The 20,523-nt window shown below is 41.5% G+C and overlaps 1 protein-coding gene across 4 annotated transcripts in view; it reads left to right on the forward strand.

The window, feature by feature from the left end:
* LOC149158601 (uncharacterized) overlaps positions 1-19,561 on the forward strand; it is a 384,530-nt gene extending 364,969 nt beyond the window's left edge. For all 4 annotated transcript variants that reach the window (XM_089436264.1, XM_089436265.1, XM_089436266.1 and 1 more), the window contains one exon: positions 18,179-19,561. In XM_089436264.1, coding sequence (XP_089292390.1) covers positions 18,179-19,120 — 942 coding nt within the window. In that variant the 3' untranslated portion in view covers positions 19,121-19,561. The remainder of the gene's footprint in view (positions 1-18,178) is intronic.
* The last annotated feature ends 962 nt before the right edge of the window (positions 19,562-20,523 follow it).

A 20,523-nucleotide genomic window follows, 5' to 3' on the forward strand; every position in this document is an offset into this window, starting at 1 on the left:
TATATCCCACTAGATATCATTTCTCTGCAGTTTGATCCAGCGTCTTCCTCTTTTCCTTGTGTATGCGGCAATACGTTAAGCTCCCAAATAGACTATTGTGTTGCACGCTTCTACCCACAGGAATTTTGGCATATCCTGATCATACATCATGGCCCTAGCTGCTTCTACAATAGCCCTGTTCTTTCTTTCTACTACTCCATTCTGCTCCGGATTGTACGGAGCTGTCCACTCTCTTCTAATGCCCTCCTTAGTGCAAAAATCAGTGAAGTCCTTATCGACATACTCTCCACCATTATTTGAGCACAAAACTTTTATTTTCTTCCTAGTCAAATTCTCCACCAGAGCCTTGAACTCTTTGAATCGATCAAAAACCTTGTCCTTGGTTTTCAGAAAATAAAGCCAAGTTTTCCTTGAGTGGTCATCAATGAAGGTAAGGAAGTACTCGGCACCACTAAGAGCTTTAGTGGAAATGGGTCCGCAGATACCTGAGTGTATCAATCCTAGTACACTCTTGGCCCTATTTTTACTTCTAAGAAATGCTGCCTTGCATACTTTCCTAGAGCACATCCTCTGCATACATCATCTTGTTCCGTACTAAGATCCGGAACTCCTATTACAGTGCTCCTAAGAATTCTCAGAGCCCCATGGTGCAAATGTCCCATTCTTCTGTGCCATAGTTCGTTCAAATTCTTGTCTCCATGATTGCCTATTAGTGCCATTGGTGATTCTAGTTGTAGTTTGTACAACCTGTTACTTTTGATCCTGATCTGCACATTCTTTTTCCAGTTCGGGTGTTTGACATATACTTTCTCCTTGATGAAGAAAATGTCATAGCCTTTGCTTTGAAATTGCGACACGGAAAGTAAGTTCATCCCCAATCCTGGTACATGCAGCACATTGGTAGCACGGAACTGCACTCCCGTTTCTGTTTGAAAAGCTATGGTACCCCCCCCCTACTGGAGTACATTTTTCCTTGTTCCCCATGGTGATCCGAAAGTTCATCTTCTCCTCCCGATAATCAGAGAAACATTCTCAGATTCCCGTCATCTGCCAAGAGGCCCCACTATCTATATACCATACCTTTGATGATGCAGAGCTAGCCACACAAGCCACTTCTTCTTCCAGCTTGGAAGCCAACATAGAGAAATTGAAATCACTTTCCCTTGTGCAATTTTCTGAAAATTTGTGCAAGTCTCCTGACGTAGATGCCTCTGCATCATGGTCTCAACCCATAATTGATTTTCCCTTCCTGTATCTGATTACTTCCTTTGATACCATGTGAAAATTCTATCACTGCAACAACTAATTTACTTTTCCTACTTATTTATCGATAAGTTATTTATGAAAATCCTTCAGTAAACATTAAAATAAATTCTGCTGCAGATATCAAACCATAATACAGAAACAAACACATGCACAAGAATTAACACATCGACACAAATATTTTGGACAATTAGTCCCCGGCAAAACCCAATGTGGGAAAACCGATGTAGCAAGGGAGGATTTTATTATTCAGCAATTTTTTAGTACAACTGGGTGCCAAACTGGCTTACCCAACAGAAAGAAAATTCTTCAACACTTCCCCTAGTCTCAGCGTCAACCTGGCTGACATTTGCGTAGCTCCCAGACCTTCTGCGTCAGCCCCTGCCTCTCTGTGTCAACACTGGGCCTCTTTGCGTCACCCATGCAAGCCCTCTAGTAACTGCGCAGTCTGTAGCCTTTGCGTCTGCCTCTCCAACCTTTGCGTTGTTCCCCTGGTGTTGTTCCCAACTCTCTGTTCCGTACTTGCTGCCTCCTGCTTCTCTCCAGACCAAGAGTTCAAATTTCTCAGCTAACCCCATCTCCAACTAACCCTCAAGCCTCTTCTTATACTTTTCCTGTTGGTCCTTCAACGGCCGAGATTAAATCTCTAATCAACAACTATGATTAGATTTGGCTTGATCCGTGACGTTTGGAATCTTCTAACCCAGTTTTATATTAATACCCATTAATATTTTACTTTTCCTAAGTTTAGACTTAGGAACTCCATTAAAAATATTAATTATTTTAATATCGCCCAAACCAGTTAGAATCTGCCCAAACCATTTCTAGGTCTTGGAGATCTCATGTGCTTTAGCCTCTCCACCAATTTTCATGGCTAGAGCACATCTGATGCTACCCCAAATCAACAGATGATGGCTCCCTCCAAGCTTGAGGGATACCTATAACTTTAAGAACAAATAAAAATGTTTTTCCACAATGTGTTAAACCTACAAATACTAGAAATCAAAAATAAAATAACTAAAGCTTAGATCAAAGGACTTAGTGGTGTAAGTCCCTTAAATCCAATTCTTCGGGCTTAATCTTCTTTGGAGATCCTTCTGCAGCTACATTGGCTTGATCCTTGCTTCTTTTCTTGTTTTTTGGATTGTCGGGACAGTCACTTCTATAGTGGACCCATCTTGTGGCATTGGTAGCATTCTATTTTGGACACATCAACCTTCTTTCTTGGCCCTTTTGACTTCTTGGAGTGTCCTTTCATGTGAGAAGCGGAGTATGCATTTGAGACTTTCTCTTCTTCGTTGTTGGATGCTAATGAAATTCTCATTTCTTCTTGGGTGCAAGTATTCCATAATATTTCAAAGGTGGGAGCTTCTTTCCAACTATTGAGACCGGAAGCAAAAGAACTCCAAGTAGATGGTAATCCCAATAGTGCAGTGATTACTAGCTCTTTCTCCAGTGCTATTACATCTATGGCTTGAAGTTAATCTCTAATCCTTGATATACTTACAAAGAAGGAAGCCAGAGTATCATCCTTTGTCATATTTGTAGTCCTCAACTCATTCTTCAAGCTTGCTACTTGACCGATGTTCCTGATAGTGAATAATTTTGTCAATGCTTCATACATTTCTTGAGCATGGTCTATATTGGAAATGTATAGGGCTTTCTACCCGTAGAGTCATAGCCAATATTATGAAAATTTATGAATTGAACAAGTCAAAAATCCTACTGCAGAAAATTGATTTACATCACCTACTTGTATTCTTCATTTAACAAGTTAATTTCATAAATGTTCAGAAAATATTAATGTAAATACATTGCAGCCTACACCACTATATAGATCAAGTACTAAAAAATAAATAAGACAATCATGCAAAGGACACACTTATTTTTGGACTAAATGTCCCCGAAAAAACCCAATGCAGGAAAACCGGTGCAGCAGCTCTAAGGGTTTTCTGTTATTAAGCAGAAGTTTGGAATACAAATGTTGGTTGCCCTCCTAGAAAACGAGTGAAAGAGAAATACAATGGCAGAGAACCTAAGTGAGTTTTACCTCACTTCACCTGGCAAAATCCAAGTTGATCCAGCAGCAAAACTGGCTGGCCCCGGCTATAACTCGCTGCCCCTTCGCAATAACTGCGTTGGCTTGTGTGGAGGTCTCTAAGGCTCTACGTCAGCTCTGCGTTAGCACTTCTGCCCACTGCACCACTTTCCCATTTGTTGTAGCAGTTTTCAGCAGCTCCCTGGCTTTCTGTGTGGAAGGCAGCTCCTCCTCTATGTTGGCCCTCCTGGCTCTACATCAAGGTTGCATGGGCCTAGACTAGACCAACGTCAGCTCTCCCGGCTTCTGCGCTGCCTCCACAAGTTTCTCTCTGCCTCTCTGTCTGTATTCCCGAACTATCACTGCCCCTCAGCTGCAAGATCTCCCCAATCGATTTCCCTCCTGAGAACTTCTCACCTTAGAAAATCGATTTCGTCAATCTTTCTGTGTATTTTCTCCAACTGACTCCAAGCTTCCATTTATACTTTTCCTGTTGAGAAATCAACGACCGAGATTAAGTCTCTAATCAACGGCTAAGACTAAATTAGACTTGATCCTTGTCTCTTAGAAGCTTCTCACCCATATTTCATTAATACCCATTAATATTTTAAATTTCCTAAGTTTAGACTTAGGAACCCCATTAAAAATATTAATTATTTTAATAAAATACAAGTTGGGTGGAATTTCTCCAAACAATTTATGGGTCTTGGAGATCTCATGTGTTCTAGCCCCTCCACAAAATTTTGGAGCTAGAGCATATCAGATGCTACCCAAAAATCAACACTCCCTCTTAGCAAGGAATGTGCTCTAGCAATACTTCCCAGCAGAAGTATCACACTGATCCATGAAATTGGTCCTTTGCGTTGTTGATGCTCGGCCTGATGCCCTTCATCCATCGCTACAATCTGTACTTCGCTGCCCATGACACTACCATTGTCTTCCTTGCCCTTCCTCCAAAGGCACTGAGTGGCAAAATGACCCAGTTCTCCACATCTGAAGCATCTGACTTTGGATATATCTTTCTTTTTCCTCTTTTGTTGCCCTTGTTGTCTCGCTGATGCGAGAGTTGCATCCTCCTCTTCCTCCTTCTTGGCTCTGATCCCTTTGCCGCTGCTTCCCGCCTTGGTCAACCATCTAATCTCTTCTTGTCGAAGAGCTGCCCACATCTCCTCCCTACTGGGGAGAGAAGCCCTGCCCAAGATGCTCTTGACAAAGGTTTCCCAGTCTTCAGTGACTGCATTTAGGGCAGTCCTCACCATAAATTCAGGATCTGGTGTAGCCTCTACAGAAGTTAGCTGGTCACGAATCGTTTGCAACCTGAGAAGGAAGGGATTTATTTCTTCTCCCTTCTGCATCTAAAACTGTCTCAGCTGACTCTAAAGCAACATCTTCCGTTGAACAGAAGTTCCCTCGTACAAAGTGGTCAAGGCCTCCCACATTTCCCTTGTTATGTCTTTCTCAGCAATATGTGGGATCACATGATCCTTGACCCTGTCCAAGATCATGCACTTTGCTTTTGCCTAAGCCTCCTCATACTTCTTGAGAGGATCAACATCAACGGAATAGCAATCGTCTCCAAGGCATAATCCTTGATGCGATTTTTATCCAAAACTGCCAGGATCCTGGCCTTCCAGATGACGAAGTTGAATGCTCCATCCAACCTGTCCTAATCCCTTAGTCCATTAACTGCCATCTCTGCTCAAATGAGTGTCGAACAGGTTCTCTTCTCCCTCTTTCACTATTGCCCTAGCAAAACTCGAATCTGGATTTCTTTGGTGCTAGAAACCCTTTAAGGAACAAGCTCCCTCTGAAATTTGATTTCCTTCACTGAAATCCTTCTACGAACAATTATTGAACCACTCCTGTCTGATCTCTCTTTGTTGTTGCTCAGCACTAAATCTAGATTTCTTGGCAAGAAATCTTTTGAGGAAATGATTCCCTCTACATTGCTTCTTCCCCACTAGGTACTGTTCTGCACCAATAGAATCAACACCCCACCAGCAACTCTAGATGAAATTTGCGCTGCACCTCTAGCCCCAACAACTGAAAAATCGAGACTCAACAGTCTTTGTGCTAGCCTAGGAACCATTGCGCTGCCCTCTACAACAACAACGTTACACAAACAAGTTGACGCAGGCTCTGTGTGAGCCTCCCTTGGTGACTGCGTCAACCCTCCTCTGCTTTCTCGACCAGAAATTGTGTTGTCTCTAGGGACAGTTGTCTTCAATACAAATTTTCCTATGTCCTTTCATCGATGGCTTCAGTCCTCCTTGATTTGCAATCCCTCTGATACCATTTGAAAATTTATGAAACGAACAAGTCAGAAATCCTACTGCAGAAAACTGATTTACATCACCTACTTGTATTCTTCATTTAACAAGTTATTTTCAGAAATGTTCAAAAAATATTAATGTAAATACACTGCAGCCTACACCACTATACAGATCAAGTACTGAAAAATAAATGAGACAATCATGCAAAGGACACTTATTTTTGGACTAAACGTCCCCGGAAAAACCCAATGCGGGAAAACCAGTGCAGCAGCTCTGAGGGTTTTCTATTATTAAGCAGAAGTTCTGAATACAAATGTTGGTTGCCCTCCCGACAAACCAGTGACAGAGAAATACAATGGCGGAGAACCTAAGTGAGTTTTACCTCACTTCACCTGGCAAAATTCAGTTGATCCGGCAGCAAAACTGGTTGGCCCCAGCCACAACTTCGTTGCCCCTTCCCAGTAACTGCATGGAGCTCTCTGAGGGTCTGCGTCGGCTATGCGTTAGTACTTCTGCCCACTACTTCAGCTTTCCCAGCTGTTGCGGCAGTTTCCGGCAGCTCCTCAACTTTCTGTGTGGAAAGCAGATCTTCCTCTACGCTAGCCCTCCTGGCTCTGCGTCAAGGTTGCATGGGCGCAGACTTGCCCAGCGTCAGCTCTCTCGGCTACTGCGCTGCCTCCACAAGTTTCTCTCTGCCTCTCTATCTGTATTCTCGAACTATCACTACCCCTCAGCTGCAAGATCTCCCCAATCGATTTCCCTCCTAAGAACTTCTCACCTCAGAAAATCGATTTCCTCAATCTCTCTGTGTATTTTCTCCAACTAACCCCAAGCCTCCATTTATAATTTTCTTGTTGAGAAATCAACGGTCGAGATTAAGTCTCTAATCAACAGCTAAGGATAAATTAGACTTTATCTTCGTCTCTTAGAAGCTTCTCACCCATATTTTCATCAATACCCATCAATAATTTAATTTTCCTAAGTTTAGACTTAGGAACCCCATTAAAAATATTAATTATTTTATTAAAATACAATTCAGGTGGAATTTCTCCAACCGATTTATGGGTCTTGGAGTTCTTATGTGTTCTAGCCCCTCCACAAAATTTCGGAGCTAGAGCACATCTGATGCTACCCAAAAGTCAACAAATATCTCCAATTCTTTATGCTTCACCTTGTTTGCATCACTGAATTCTTCGGTAGGTTTCTTCACCTTTCCTCTGACCACTTCCAAGACCTTGTTCTTTTCGAGAATGAGGTCAATTCTCTTCTAACAAGGTCTGTAGTTTGATGTTCCTTCCAATTTTTTCTCACTCTTTAATGTGTTAGACATTGTCCTTGAAGACAATGAGTTTCTTCTCTTATAAGATCTCCTTATATGATTGCTAGGTCAATCCTTTAGATCCCTTCTAGTAGGTACTCAAGACTGCCTTTTTCCTTCTTCACCTTAGCTCTGAAACCATGTTAGAAATTCAGAAAGGCAGAAATATTTTCTTAGATAGGTAATTACTTGTGATTCTTTTATGTTTATGTTCTTCTTTTACCTTTTAGTTCATCAAGCAATTACCAAAACAATACCACAAGGACAACAGATGTAGGCAGACATCCAAGGCAAAACCCCTATCTAGGGGAAAACCCAATCAACAATTCTTCCTTCTATAGTTTCTTGAGATAATCCAAGACTCTAGACCCAGACAGAGACTCCCTCCACACCAAGTCAGCGCTCAATCCTTGCAGATGACAACCCTTCACAAGCAACTTCAACCTACCAGCTTTCGTAGTAGCTTTGACCTCCCTTGATACACCTCAGAACTGAGTGAGATTTGTCCCAAAATTTCGATCTTGAGGTCTTCTATCTTCCTCCAAAAACTCGCACTTCTTTCTAGCCGTTCCTCAACTTCACACTTTTCCAGCTTCCAGCTTCAGAAATCGAACTATGTGAGTGATCCGGATTTAAACAGGAACGCAACAAATTGCAAATATAACCATAAATACAAAGATGCAGTAGAAATAACACTTCATTTCATTAATATCAAATACTAAAATATGCTTACAAACACAATGGAAATAAGATTAGCTCGGGCGATGGTAGCTTATCTCTCAAAAGAGATGTAGTGGCTACATGCCTCTGAACTGCGTTACAATGTGGCTCAAGGGCCTTTTTATTATTGAACAATAAGAGCAAACCCTAAACAGTCAAAACCCTAACCTGAGGAGATGTATCACCAAGAGTTTATGGGCCCTGTTGGGGTTAGTTGGACAGCCATCTTCCTGGGGTTGCGACTTTGTCATATTATCTCTGTTTGATGCACATGATACCCCGTTGGAAAGATCTCTCCGAGGACTACGACAGAAAAGACGATTTTAGACAAAAAATCATTAGTACAAGATTGCCAAAAAAACATCGTTTAGTGCCTGAAAACGGCTCCAAAAGTTTAGGACCCGAAAAACTGCTAAAAATAGTAAATTGTGCTATAATTAAGGAAATTGAAAAACTGAAAGAAACAATGGTGGGGGTCCAAGTGGAATTGGCAGGTGGCCACCAATATCCACCTGGATCATTCCTCCCCCCTTAGGAAACTATGGTCCCCATTGCGTCGAGTTCCTCCATGAGATGAGGAAACTTCTGCTGAACTTGGTCCCTAGTGAGCCACTTGCGCTGGTGAAGGAGTTGGCCTGCTTTGACAACTTGATATAGTTTGATCTTTTGTTGGCGAGTGTGCTTGATCTGCGTGTCCATGATTCGATCAATTGCAGCTTGTTCCATGCAATCTGGATTTAACTCTGTTGGTGTGAGTTGTTCTACAATGTCGAATGTGTCTAGTAATGGTGGAAAGTACGACCGAAGGCGGTCCACACTAAGCACTGTGTGCAGGCCAAGGAATGGGGGAATGTTGAGCTTAAATGCATTGTCTCCCACAGCCTTTGTAATGGTGTAAGGACCATATCGAAGTGGTCTGAGTTTCCGATAGGCTCCATAAGGCATTCCTTTTGCAAATGCAACCAGACTTTGTCGCCCACCTGAAACTTGTGTGGCACCTGATGTTGATCATGTCGTTGCTTGTACTTGGCATTTGATTTCTCCAGAATGTCATGGACCTGTTGGCGGATATGTTGGATGTGCTCAATGAAGTTGTTTGCCTTATCGATTTCGGACTGGACATGAGCCGAATCTGCCTGAGTAGCTGCAAATGGCATGGCCACATCAATGGGACATAGTGGCTAGAATCCCAAGCCCACCTGAAAAAGGTTGTGGCCATTTGAGCTGTGGAGAGCCCGGTTATAGCTGTGTTGAACATAAGGGAGGCTCTCATCCCATGTGCGTGGATGCTTTGAGTTGTACATGTGCAGAATGTGTACGATCATCCTGTTGATGACCTTTGTTTGGCCATCAGTTTGGGGATGGAAAGCTGTGGACTTAGTGAGTTTGGTGTCCAACATTGACAAGAGGCTGGACCAAAATGTACTGAGGAACCTGTTGTCCCGATCTAAGATGATAGACTGTGGGATGCCAAAGTGTACCCACACTCGTTCATAGAAAGAGTTTTGCAGTGGTTTCTGCTGTGATATTCTTCTTGGAGGTCGCGATAATGTCCATCTTCGAGAATCTGTTGACAATCACAAAAACACAGTCATTTCCATGCTTAGTAGAAGGAAGGTCTGACATGTAATCCATGGAGATGGATTCCCAAGGTCGACTAGGGGTAGGCAACAGAGTATAGAGACCTTGCTTCTTGATGGTCATTTTGGCAATGGCGCAGGTGCAGGATTTGATGTACTTCCCGACATCTTGTCGAAGATTCGGCCAATAGAAATACTTCTACAGTTCTGCCACCGTTTTCTCGACCCCGAAATGCCCAACAGCCTGACTGTAGTGCGCTTCCCAAATCATCTTGGCACGCTCGCTAGAAGGAACACAAAGGTGACCCAGGTGGCATAACAGGGTATCCTGGAGGTGAAAATCTGGAACATGTTGACCCTCCAAGAGCGTCTGGTATGTGTGGCCGAATTTTGGGTCGCTTTTGTAGAGAAGTGGCCAATCAGAGGTCTCGTGCCCACAAGAGTTGAGCACAGTGGTTAACGCCATGATCGGTGGTCGACTAAGGCAATTTGCAACATTATTGGTGCTGGGCTTCTTATACTTGATATTCAAGTGGAACTGTTGCAAGTATGTGGGCCACTTCAGATGGCGATCATTCGGAAACTTCCCTTGCGTCTGTATGAACTGTAAGGATTGGTGGTCTGTGTGGATGACCGTTTCCTTCCCCAAAATGTAATGCTTCCATTGTCGGCAGGCCTGCACAATGGAATACATCTCTTTGTCATAAGTGGGATACTTCCAGACTGTGTCTGAAAGTGTCTCACTGTGCTATGCCACTGGATGCCCGTGTTGAGTAAAGACTGCCCCAATAGCATAGTCAGAGGCATCTGTCTCGATCTCAAATGGTTGTTGCAAGTCTGGTAGTGCGAGCACTAGTTCCGAGCAGAGGCGATATTTCAACTCTGTGAATGCCTTCTCTTGAGATTCAGACCAAAAGAATTTTTCTTTCGCTCCTCCCTTGGTGACTTAACTCAAGGGCCAAGTGATATGATAGAATCCCAACACGAACCTGCGATAGAAATTGGCAAGACCTAGAAAGCTACAGAGCTCTGTCAAAGTGGTTGGAGCTGGCCAATCCTGAATGACTTGGATCTTGGCTGGATCCACATGCACCCCCTGTTCATCACTAATGTATCCCAAATACTGAACCTGGGTCATGCCAAAAGTGCATTTCTCCAAATTGGCACATAGCTTGTGTTGCCGTAGTGTTTGGAGAGCCTATTAGATGTGGTGGAAATGCTCTTCCCAACTCTGGCTGAAGATTAGGATGTCATCCAAGTATACCACTACAAATGAGTTGGTGAATGGCCGCAAGATGTCATCCATCAGCCTCATGAAGGTTGCAAGAGCATTCGTCAACCCGAAAGGCATAACTAACCATTCGAAAAGGCCCTCCTTGGCTTTGAAGGCAGTGTTCCACACATCGGAGGGTTCGATTGGTTCCTGGTGATATCCTGATTTCAAGTCGATCTTGCTCAAATATTTTGCCCCCTTCAATTGGTTTAGAAGGTCATTAATCCGTGGGATCGGGTACCTGTTCCAGACGGTGATCTTGTTCAGCGCCTGATAGTCAATACAAAGTCTCTAAGTCCCATCCTTCTTCTGTACCAACATGATCGAGCTCCCACAAGGCAATGAACTCGGACGGATGTGACCTTTCTGTAGCAGCTCCTGAATCTGCCTCTTGATTTCTTCGTTCTCCAGAACGAAGCGCCGATAGATTGGTCCATTGGACAGTGGCACACCTGGGGTTAGATCGATGGAGTGCTTGACTTGACAGTGCAGAGGCACCCCTACGGGGGAGGTGAAGATATCCTCGTACTCCTCCACGACCTTGTCCATCTGTTGTTGTCGTGCGGAGGGGCCCTGTCTGGAGGTTGTGGCCACCGTCTTCTTCTTTCCTTGAGGGCCTATCATCAGGAAAACAAATTTCCCAAGAGATGGCGGTAGGTGGTGCTACCTCCGGTATCCTGTACAATTTACTTCCCAAAGTAACAATAATAGCACGAGGCCTTGACTCATACATAGCATGTCGCTTCCATAAGTATGGTTGGCCTAATAATACATCACAAACATCAAGGGGAGCAACATCACATAATGCCTCATCCGTGAAGGGCTTGATGTTGTATGGAAAGCAGCACTGCAAGCTCACACGAAGATCCCGTCCTTGGTGAAGCCATCCGATGGTGTATGGTTGTGGATGTGTTGTGGTTGGTAAGCCCAACCACTTCACAACCTTTGCCGAAATGAGGTTCTTTTGGCTCCCGCTATTGACAATGAACTGTAGCGGGGAACCCCTTACCCACATCTGGTAGTGGAAGAGGCGTTCCTCCTCCTCTGGATCTTCGAGTTCCTCCTTTTGGATATTCGTGGTGGCAACGATGGCGTTCGGCTCCACATCGATAATCTGCTTCCCTTTGTCATTCCCCTTGTCGGGTTCTAACTCAGAGTCGGAACATGCATCTGATTTCGAAGCCTTTAGCTCGACCACCAGTCACTGCGTGGCCCAACACTCACTTGTGTTGTGAGTGGAGCTCTTATGGAACTCACGCCACTTTCCCATGTCCTTTTTCAGCTTCGCGGCGTTGTTCTTTGCTTGCGACTTTGGCGGGTTGTCCTGTGCCACCCCGCCTTGGCTTTGTCCTTTGTTCTGCAGTTTGAGGGCACCTTTCCTTTGCTTCGGATTCGCAGATCCAAAATCTCGCTTCTTCTGTTTAAACTTCTGCTCGATCTTGAAGGCATATCGGTATGTCGTGCCATGCGAGGAGATGTCCAGTGATTCCATCTCATCCTGGATGTACCTGTGCAGGCAGCCACGGTACTTGAGAACCAAATTCTTCTCAGAATCCTTGATACCGAACTTCGTGCAAAGGGTATGAAAAAGATTGGTAAACTCCAGCACATCTTGGTCCTTTCTCTATTACAGCGTTGTCCACTTTATGTATTTATCCTCATAGCTCCCGACAGGGTAGTACTGCTCCTTGATGGCATCCCGGAACGAGTTCCAAGTGGGTGTGGTTAAAAACAGTGAGTTTGTACTTTCATCCTTCTACTCACAGTAGGCTTCCCATCGGTCCTTGATGTGGGGGGCTGTTTTAAGAACTGTAAAAGTGATCTTTTCCTGGCTCGAAAAATCATGAACGAAAAAATACCCTTCTAGCAGATTTAACCATTTATCTACAGCGTTTGCATCTATCCGACCCTCAAATATGGGAATGTCAAAGTTAACTTGTACCTTAAAAGGTGTGGTGCTTCTAGAGTCGCTGCCAGAAGTAGATCCGTCGCCCTTGGGTAACCACTGAAAGCTCTGGGCAAAGTTGTCCATCATCACATTCCTTTGTCACTCAAGGGCTTCTTCGAGCAAGATTTTGATAGGATCTCCTACCCCTTCGTCTTTCTTTTCATCCGCCATGGGAGGCCGTCGGGATTTGCAAGGTTGGTCTTGCAAAGGTTCGACCAATTCAAGCCTTAACTCCTTATATCTCGACCTCATTGGGGGCATGCAAAGAAAAACAGAGAAAGAGCAAACCCTTCTGATACCACTGATCCGGATTTAAACAAGAACGCAACAAATTACAGATATAACCATAAATACAAAGATGCAGTAGAAATAACACCTCATTTCATTGAAATATCAAAGACTGAAATATGCTTACGAACATAATGGAAATAAGACTAGCTCGGGCGATGGTAGCTTATCTCTGAGAAGAGATGTGACGGCTACATGCTTCTGAATTGCGTTACAATGTGGCTCAAGGGCCTTTTTATTATTGAACAATAAGAGAAAACCCTAAACAACCAAAACCCTAACCCGAGGAGATGTAACACCAATGGTTTATGGGCCCCGTTGGGGTTAGTTGGACAGCCAACTTCCCGGGGTCGCGACTTGGTCATATTATCTCCGTTTGACGCGCATGATACCCCGTTGGAAAGATCTCTCCGAGGACTACAACGAAAAAAACAATTTTAGGTAGAAAATCGTTGGTACAAGATTGCCAAAAAAGCGTCGTTTAGGGCCTCAAAACGGCTCCTGAAGTTTAGGACCCAAAAAATTGCTAAAATTAGTAAATTGTGCTATAATTAAGGAAACTAAAAGAAACAATTGTGGGGATCCAAGTGGAATTGGTGGGTGGCCACCAATATCCACCTAGATCACTGAGAGAGATTGAGATACTCCAAATGAATTCGAATTGCCTTGTATTTATAGCCTTTCGGGGAGGTCGAATTACTTGTCTTGAGGTCGACTTGCTGTGGAGGAGACTAAATTCATTTTTGACTCAAAAATAATTCTTTTTACATGATTCGAAAGCCCAAGAAGGGTCTCTTTTAATGTACAATGACTAATGACTCAGAATAAATCCTAGAAGTCCTCAATGGGGACTTTGACCTAAAACATGATGACCCAAGCATGAAACCCGTGCTTTAATAAGTCATAGAAATAATAATAAAAATATTTTCTTCATTCTTTTGATAAGTACATCTCAAATACATTTATGAAGACCGAACCTAGTTACAAATTTCAACATCTTTAGTTGTAAAGATCCTTCACTTCTTCCTTCTTTGCCTTCTTCTCAGGTTCTCCCACCGATTCGGCTACATGAGCTTCACTCCTTTCCTTTCTCTTGTTTTGTTGGTTTGGACAATCCCTTTTAAATTGTCCAAACTCATTGCGCTTGAAGCATTGAACCTTGGACATGTCGTTCTTCTTGGACTTACCAAACTCTCCCTTCTTTAGCTTCTTGATTCGGGCTAGAAAGGCTTGAGATTGCTCATCTGATCCAATATCATTTGATTCTTCCAATATGCTCTGAGCGCACAACTCATCAAAGGGAGTTGAATCCTTCTTGTACTAGATGTTTGTTGTAAAGCTGCTCCATTCTGGTGGCAATGCATTTAGTACACAGATGGTTACTTTAGAATCAGTAATTGGTTCCTTAAGTCCTTGCAGATGGTCTCTTAGTTGAGAGACTCTCATGAAAAAGGATGCCACATCCTCATCCTTTGATTTCTTCATTTTATATAACTTGTTCCGCAAAGACATCTTTTGTCATGTTGTACTTACAAAGTACAAATTGACTAGCTTCTCATGCATAGCCTTGGAAGTTTTCAAGTTTGCAACAAATGGAACCAGAGAATCCTTAATTGGTTCAACTATGATCCTTTGAGCCCTTACTTCCCCTTTCTTGTACTTTGCTAGTTCTTGTGTCTTGTCCTTGCTTGGTTTAGTGATTTCCCTAGTAACATATTCTATTACTTCTTGTTTTGTGAGTATCAAGTCAATTCTTTTCTTCTATGCTAGATAGTTTGACGCCCCAATGACCTTATTGCTTTCCTTGCAGAAAGAACTCATATGACTTGAAGATTCAGACATGATGTAATAATATGATACTTACTTGAGATCAAGATAACCCTTGATGATGTCATCAAGATCCTTGAAGAGTTTTCAACAATGTCTTTGAAAAACAGCGTCCAAGACCCTTGATGCCTTCTTCAAAGATGCCTTCCATATAGATTTTCTTTCAAGAGAGAACAACAACTTTCTTGTACTTTTCTTTTGATGTAGTCGTGATTTTCTTCAGTAGAAACCCTCCTTCTAGTTCTTCTACCAATGAGTCTTCAATCCTTCTTGAAGTCTTCTTCTTCAATCTTTCCTTGAGAGTTTCCTTTTCCCTTCCCCTTGACAAGTAATTCCTTCTAGTGTCCTTCCAGTTGCCTTCCTTGCTCACCTTAGCTTTGATACCATGTTGGAAAATGGATAGTGGCAACTATTAATCTTATTTTCCTTAACCTTGATATTTGCTTGTGAATCTTATTTATCTTCTTTATGTTCTTTAGTTAGATCTTTTCATCAAACAATATCAAGAACAATAATAACAATAGAGGACATAGATATTAGGCTCTCAGCCAGGGCAAAACCCCTCCAAGGGGAAAACCCCAAAAATTTTCTCTTAGAATCTGCTTCAAATGAGATACAAAGACCCAAACCCCTAGACCACCAAGTCAACGCTGCTTCAATTTCTTCCTTGATTCTACACCAAACAGCTACACACTGCAACTTCGACTTGCCAGCTTCGATACTGCTACTCAGCCTGCAACTTTGACCCTACAATTTTGGTCTTGCAGCTTCCAAGGAAACCCTAGATCAGCCTCCTCTTGAGACCTTCCTGGAGCAAGACAGCTCCTCCTAAGGTCAAAAAGGTCTAGATAAAGTATCCTTCCTTATAGCTACAAGATGTTGCACTTCGTCCTACTGCAGCTCGGTCTTGTAATTTTGGCCTCTCCCTACAGCCCAGAAATGCTAGAATTTCGCACATGTGTGATAGATAGAGCCAAAAAACAAGAAAATTTCGTCCTTCCTTTTCTTCCTTGGCTTTTGCTCTCCTTTTTTCTCTTCCCAGCTACAAATCGAACTTGTGATATCGAACTTGTGGAGTGAGTGAGTTCAAATAAATTCGAACTGCTTCTCAAGGGGTCGAATTCCCTCCTTTAGGCCGACTTGATGTTGCTAGGGTCGACTTGTGCTTTTGCAGCTTCCAGGACTTTCTAGACTCAAAAATATAATTCTTTTTACAAATATATTTTTCTCGGAAGGGTCTTATAAACATTATGTTGACTCCTTTGACTCATGACAATAAATCCTAAGACCTAACAAACCCTAGAAGCACGAAGAACGTGCTTTTACCTAGAATACCATTAGTAATGCACGAAGAACATGCTTTTACCTAGAAGACCATCAGTAATGAGCATGAAACCCATGCTTTGATAATAATAATTTTTCTTTTCTTTTCTTGTTTGTTACATAGGATACATATTGAAATGAGTACAACAACAATTATGAACACTGAAACTAGTTACATTTTAAACACTAAATAGATATCATCATGATTCATATCTGTAGATGTTCTAATTTCTAAAAAAAATGGATCAGGCACTATGTTTCAATAATTTTCATATATATATATATATATATATATATATATATACATGTCTCTCGTGCTTTGTTTCCGGGGCCGCTGTGTCTCATGTCGAATACTCGTATTTACGTGTCCTCTGTGTCTCATGTCCCTAATTTAATATATATTTTTAAGGTATATATCACCTTGCCTTGTCATTGTATATCCTACCATCGACTGCCTGTGTCATATCTTTTTGCTGCCAAATTTTGGTTGTTGCTATACTCCAAACTGTTGCAAAAACTTCTTGTCATTGCCATAGCTCGTTGAACTATAATTCTTGATCTCTATTTGTTCTCTGTTACCGCTTCCTCCCATCAACCAGCTGCCTTTCTGTTTGAATCATGATTTCCCCGTCTCGTTTTTTTCATATGAATTTTCTGTTTGCATCTGATGCTGCTGCCATGTGTTTAAACTGCATAAGTTCTAGTAGCCTCTTTCCAGTCACCCATCATTGGCTCTCCAATTTGGTTTGTTGCATTTTTTGTGCTGTCAAGACGATTGCCACCAAACCTATTGACTGTTGGACTACGTTGTTGGTTGACTATGTCTTACTCTGCCCCATTTTAATAAAAAGAATCCATGTTTTCGTAAGTACTCAATCTTATGGTTTCTATTAATATATGCATTTTTCAATATGTTCATTAAATAAATTAGATGCCATAAGCCATGCTTTATTTTTTAATTTTCCAGGATTATTTTTTTTGTCTGCATTACTTGATGCCAATCTGACTTTATCCCTCACAAAAATTGCTCCCATGTATCATGATCCCTGGTCACCCTTGTGTTAATGTACCCACATCAACTTTTAATCCTCACATTTACTCAAACGTCCATGTGCCAGACTTTGACCTCCCAGATGCCAATTGACCTTGGCTCTCACACCATATTAAATTGTGTAAATACACAATAAAGTTAGAGTGAGAGTATTATCCAAGTGGTCGTAATCAATACATCTACAATGATATGTCTCATGTGAGTGATGTAAGTCGGTTAACCACCATTAAGTTACCAAAAATAACATGTGACTTAATTAATCACTCAAGTCAGTTTAACTCCTAAAATCAAAGTTCTATGTTAAATATATTACACTATTATATGACCATCGTAAAACATAAACTCTACTCTATCATCTCACTCGTATGACAGGAGGAAACACACCCGATGGCGCAAATCAACTTAAATAACAGCCATTAATTGATATGCCTGCACTCAAGAATGCTTTTTACCCTACAAATGTTAATTGAATGTCAGCCTTTCTCATTAAAAGGTGCATCAGTTTTGTCTTTGGTGAGATGTAATCATCACTGAATCCTTGTATGGCTTCTCCTTTGCATATATGATTTTTCCTCCAAGGACATCAATTATATAATTATAATGTTACTGTATCCTGTAATGGACTTTCAATTGTTGTTCTGGCCTCTTTCCAGGCATTCATCTTAAGTCAAAGGTCTGTACTTTCAGGATATTTTCGAAGGAAAAGCTTGCAGGGAAACACTGGGGATGCTTCCTTGTATTTGTGGATGGCATCCCTAGTAAATCCGTTGATGTAGACTAGTTCGCCTTACCTAGGGGGATACGAACCAAGCACCTGCTGGCATGGAACTAGCCAAATGCTCACCAACATTGGTGACCACTGACAACCGGTTGAGATAAACCTTTGTGGTTTTGTACATTCCTTATATATTTGCACGTGGATGTTATTTAGTCGTTATGGCTGTTGCTACCATCTAGGTTAATTGCCAGATATGTCTAAGTAAATATCAAATATGACCTTTCATTTTCACATGTGATTGGTTTTCATTATTAGTATAGTTCCAATTTCGTAACTATTAAATTCGTTTTTCTACTAGTTTCTTTCATCACATCATGGGGACTTTAATGATTTTTTATCAGTAATACACATTTGTTAGACATATCAAGTACAACACCAAATAAATATCATCTTATTGCCTAAACTACATTGGAGTTTGTCTGTCATTCATCTTGTTTAATGAGTTTTCAATAAATAATATTGAAATATGTCCTCTACTCCATTCTGTTTCTTTTCCAGAATCGGGAGCTTCAGGACCGTCCACAGCGGATAATTCAGAGTTTTCCACCAGCTATGACCATGCAGTTACCGACACAAAGTGGGGGAAGAAATAATTTAGATCAACAACGCTTATCAGCTAGCAGGAGCTCTTTTCAGCTATCTCAAGAACAGCAAAATCAGCAGCAGCAGCTACTTAATCAATGGATACAGCAGGCTTCAGTCCAACATGATTCTAGCCTTCGACATCACCAAAGGGTTCCTCAGTTTCAGCAAGTTCCACATTCTAACCTAGGGTCCTCGTCCAATGTTTCTGATGCCTCTGGTTTTGCACCATTACCTGTGCTGAATCAGCATCCTCACCCATCCCAAAGAACCTTGCCAAATGCAAGACCGCCTTCAGTGCAATTTTCAAGAACTTTATCTGCTACAAATGTAGCCTTTCAAAGAGGCAACCCTTCACAAAATGTTGATCATTCAAGACTAACAGTGGGGGACCAAAGGTGGAATTCATCAACATCATCTCTCATGTCACGGCCAGAAGGGTCCAAAGAAGGAGGAATAGAACAAGCTTGGAGGCCTACAGGAAGGATGCGAGGGAGTATTGTTGGTGCAGGACGTCTTGGAAACACCACTACAAACCCTTACATAAATCAGCAAATTGCATCAGGCAATACAAGGGCATTTATTGGGTCATCCCAGTCTGCTGGTCAAGCAAGTTTAGTAGGGTCAACCCATTCCAATATGATGCAAAGGCCTCCAATGAATGCATGGAATCCCGATTTAGTAAATTCTGGTTCACATTGGACACCTAATGATGTGACACTCCTAAGATCTGCTGGAAGTAATGTAGCCACACAAATGCAAGGTCATGATCAGAACAATAACACAACAATCCTGGCAGGCAATGATTCTGAGTGGTTGGGATTACTAGATTTGCAAATGCCACAAACGGATACTTAACAGATGCTGGACTGAGAAGCAAAGTACCTAATGAGGCCCTCCAGGTCGTTTTGTTGTTTTAGATTTGTGTTAAAAGTGACTTTTGGTCTGTCCAAGATAGCATGAATGGAATTTCTTGATCCTCTAACAATACCGTGGACTACATTGTTGTGGTTAAACTTGTATTGAATCTCCATAAAAGGAATGGTTTATTGATGCTATTTGGTTTCAAGTTTCAACATAAGCAAGGTATACATACAGCAGAATTAAGCTTGTAAATATGTTTGAATTGAGCATGGTGGAGGCAGTTAGAACTTAGCATTCTGTATTTAAAGTTTGTATCGATGTTGTATTTGGTTCAAGTGCATTTGTTTTATTTGGAACCTGGAGGTGGTATGAAGTTATTTATGCTGAAAGTGCAGAATGCATAGAAATGAAAGACTCTTCCAATTTTAGTATTTACCATCATTTTCTTTATTTGTCATCTTGTCAGCGTATGTAAATCAAGAATAGTTTCATCCTTCTTTTAGAGTAATTGAAGAAATGTGTATATAAAGTTAGCTTTAGAGGAATGTATTTCTGCTGGAGAGCTTGCAAATAATAATATCTTATTCTTTTCTAAGATATCCACTACAAGCCTTAAATACTTTTATGTATTTTCTATTTAGCGATACTGGGTCTCCACCATTTACCAAACTGATCTTTTGCTTGGTAGGTCCATCTACTTGCCTTGTTTTCAACATTTGATGGTCTGCTGAAATCATAGTTTTAAAAACCAGAACTGGTCTTTGAACCAGCCACCTATCAAACCGGGTTTCAAACCAGATTCAGTGAACTGGTTTTTAAATACAAAATAATTTATTTTTAATGGAAATTTTATTTTTAAGATTCCCAACTAGCAGAGACCAAATATGCAAAGTTTTCTCATTTGTATAGCATGCAAGGGTGAATATATCAAAATAGCAACAAGTGCAATACATATTAGCAACAAAATACATAATCAATGAGGCACTAAATAGCATCTAGAGTCCAAAAATCATGCTACAAGCTACTGGGCCACTAGTCTGCTACAAACCATTGATCAACATGATCACTCATAAAACTCATCACACTATTAGAAATGGGATCATTAAAAGAGCTACATAAACGTTATCTGGCTCAAAGTCTTCACACCTCAGATTCCTCAACCTTATAATTTGGTAGAAATTGGAAAAGCTCAACATGTCTAACCAATGATTTTGGTATGAGTGAATCTAGATTCATCTCCTCAACCTTATAGTATGGTAGAAAAAGCTTAACATGCCTAACCAATTATTTTGGTTTGAGGGAAGGGTATGCTTTTGTTAAGGCAATGGTAAAGGAGTTCAACAATCAATACCACAAACATCAGAGGAGTTCAACAATCAATAGCGCCAACATCAAGG

This window comes from Pinus tabuliformis, chromosome 5_2 (genome assembly GCF_031772625.1).
Source record: "Pinus tabuliformis cultivar Carrire ecotype Pingquan chromosome 5_2, CPIR1, whole genome shotgun sequence".
Lineage (NCBI taxonomy): Eukaryota > Viridiplantae > Streptophyta > Pinopsida > Pinales > Pinaceae > Pinus > Pinus tabuliformis.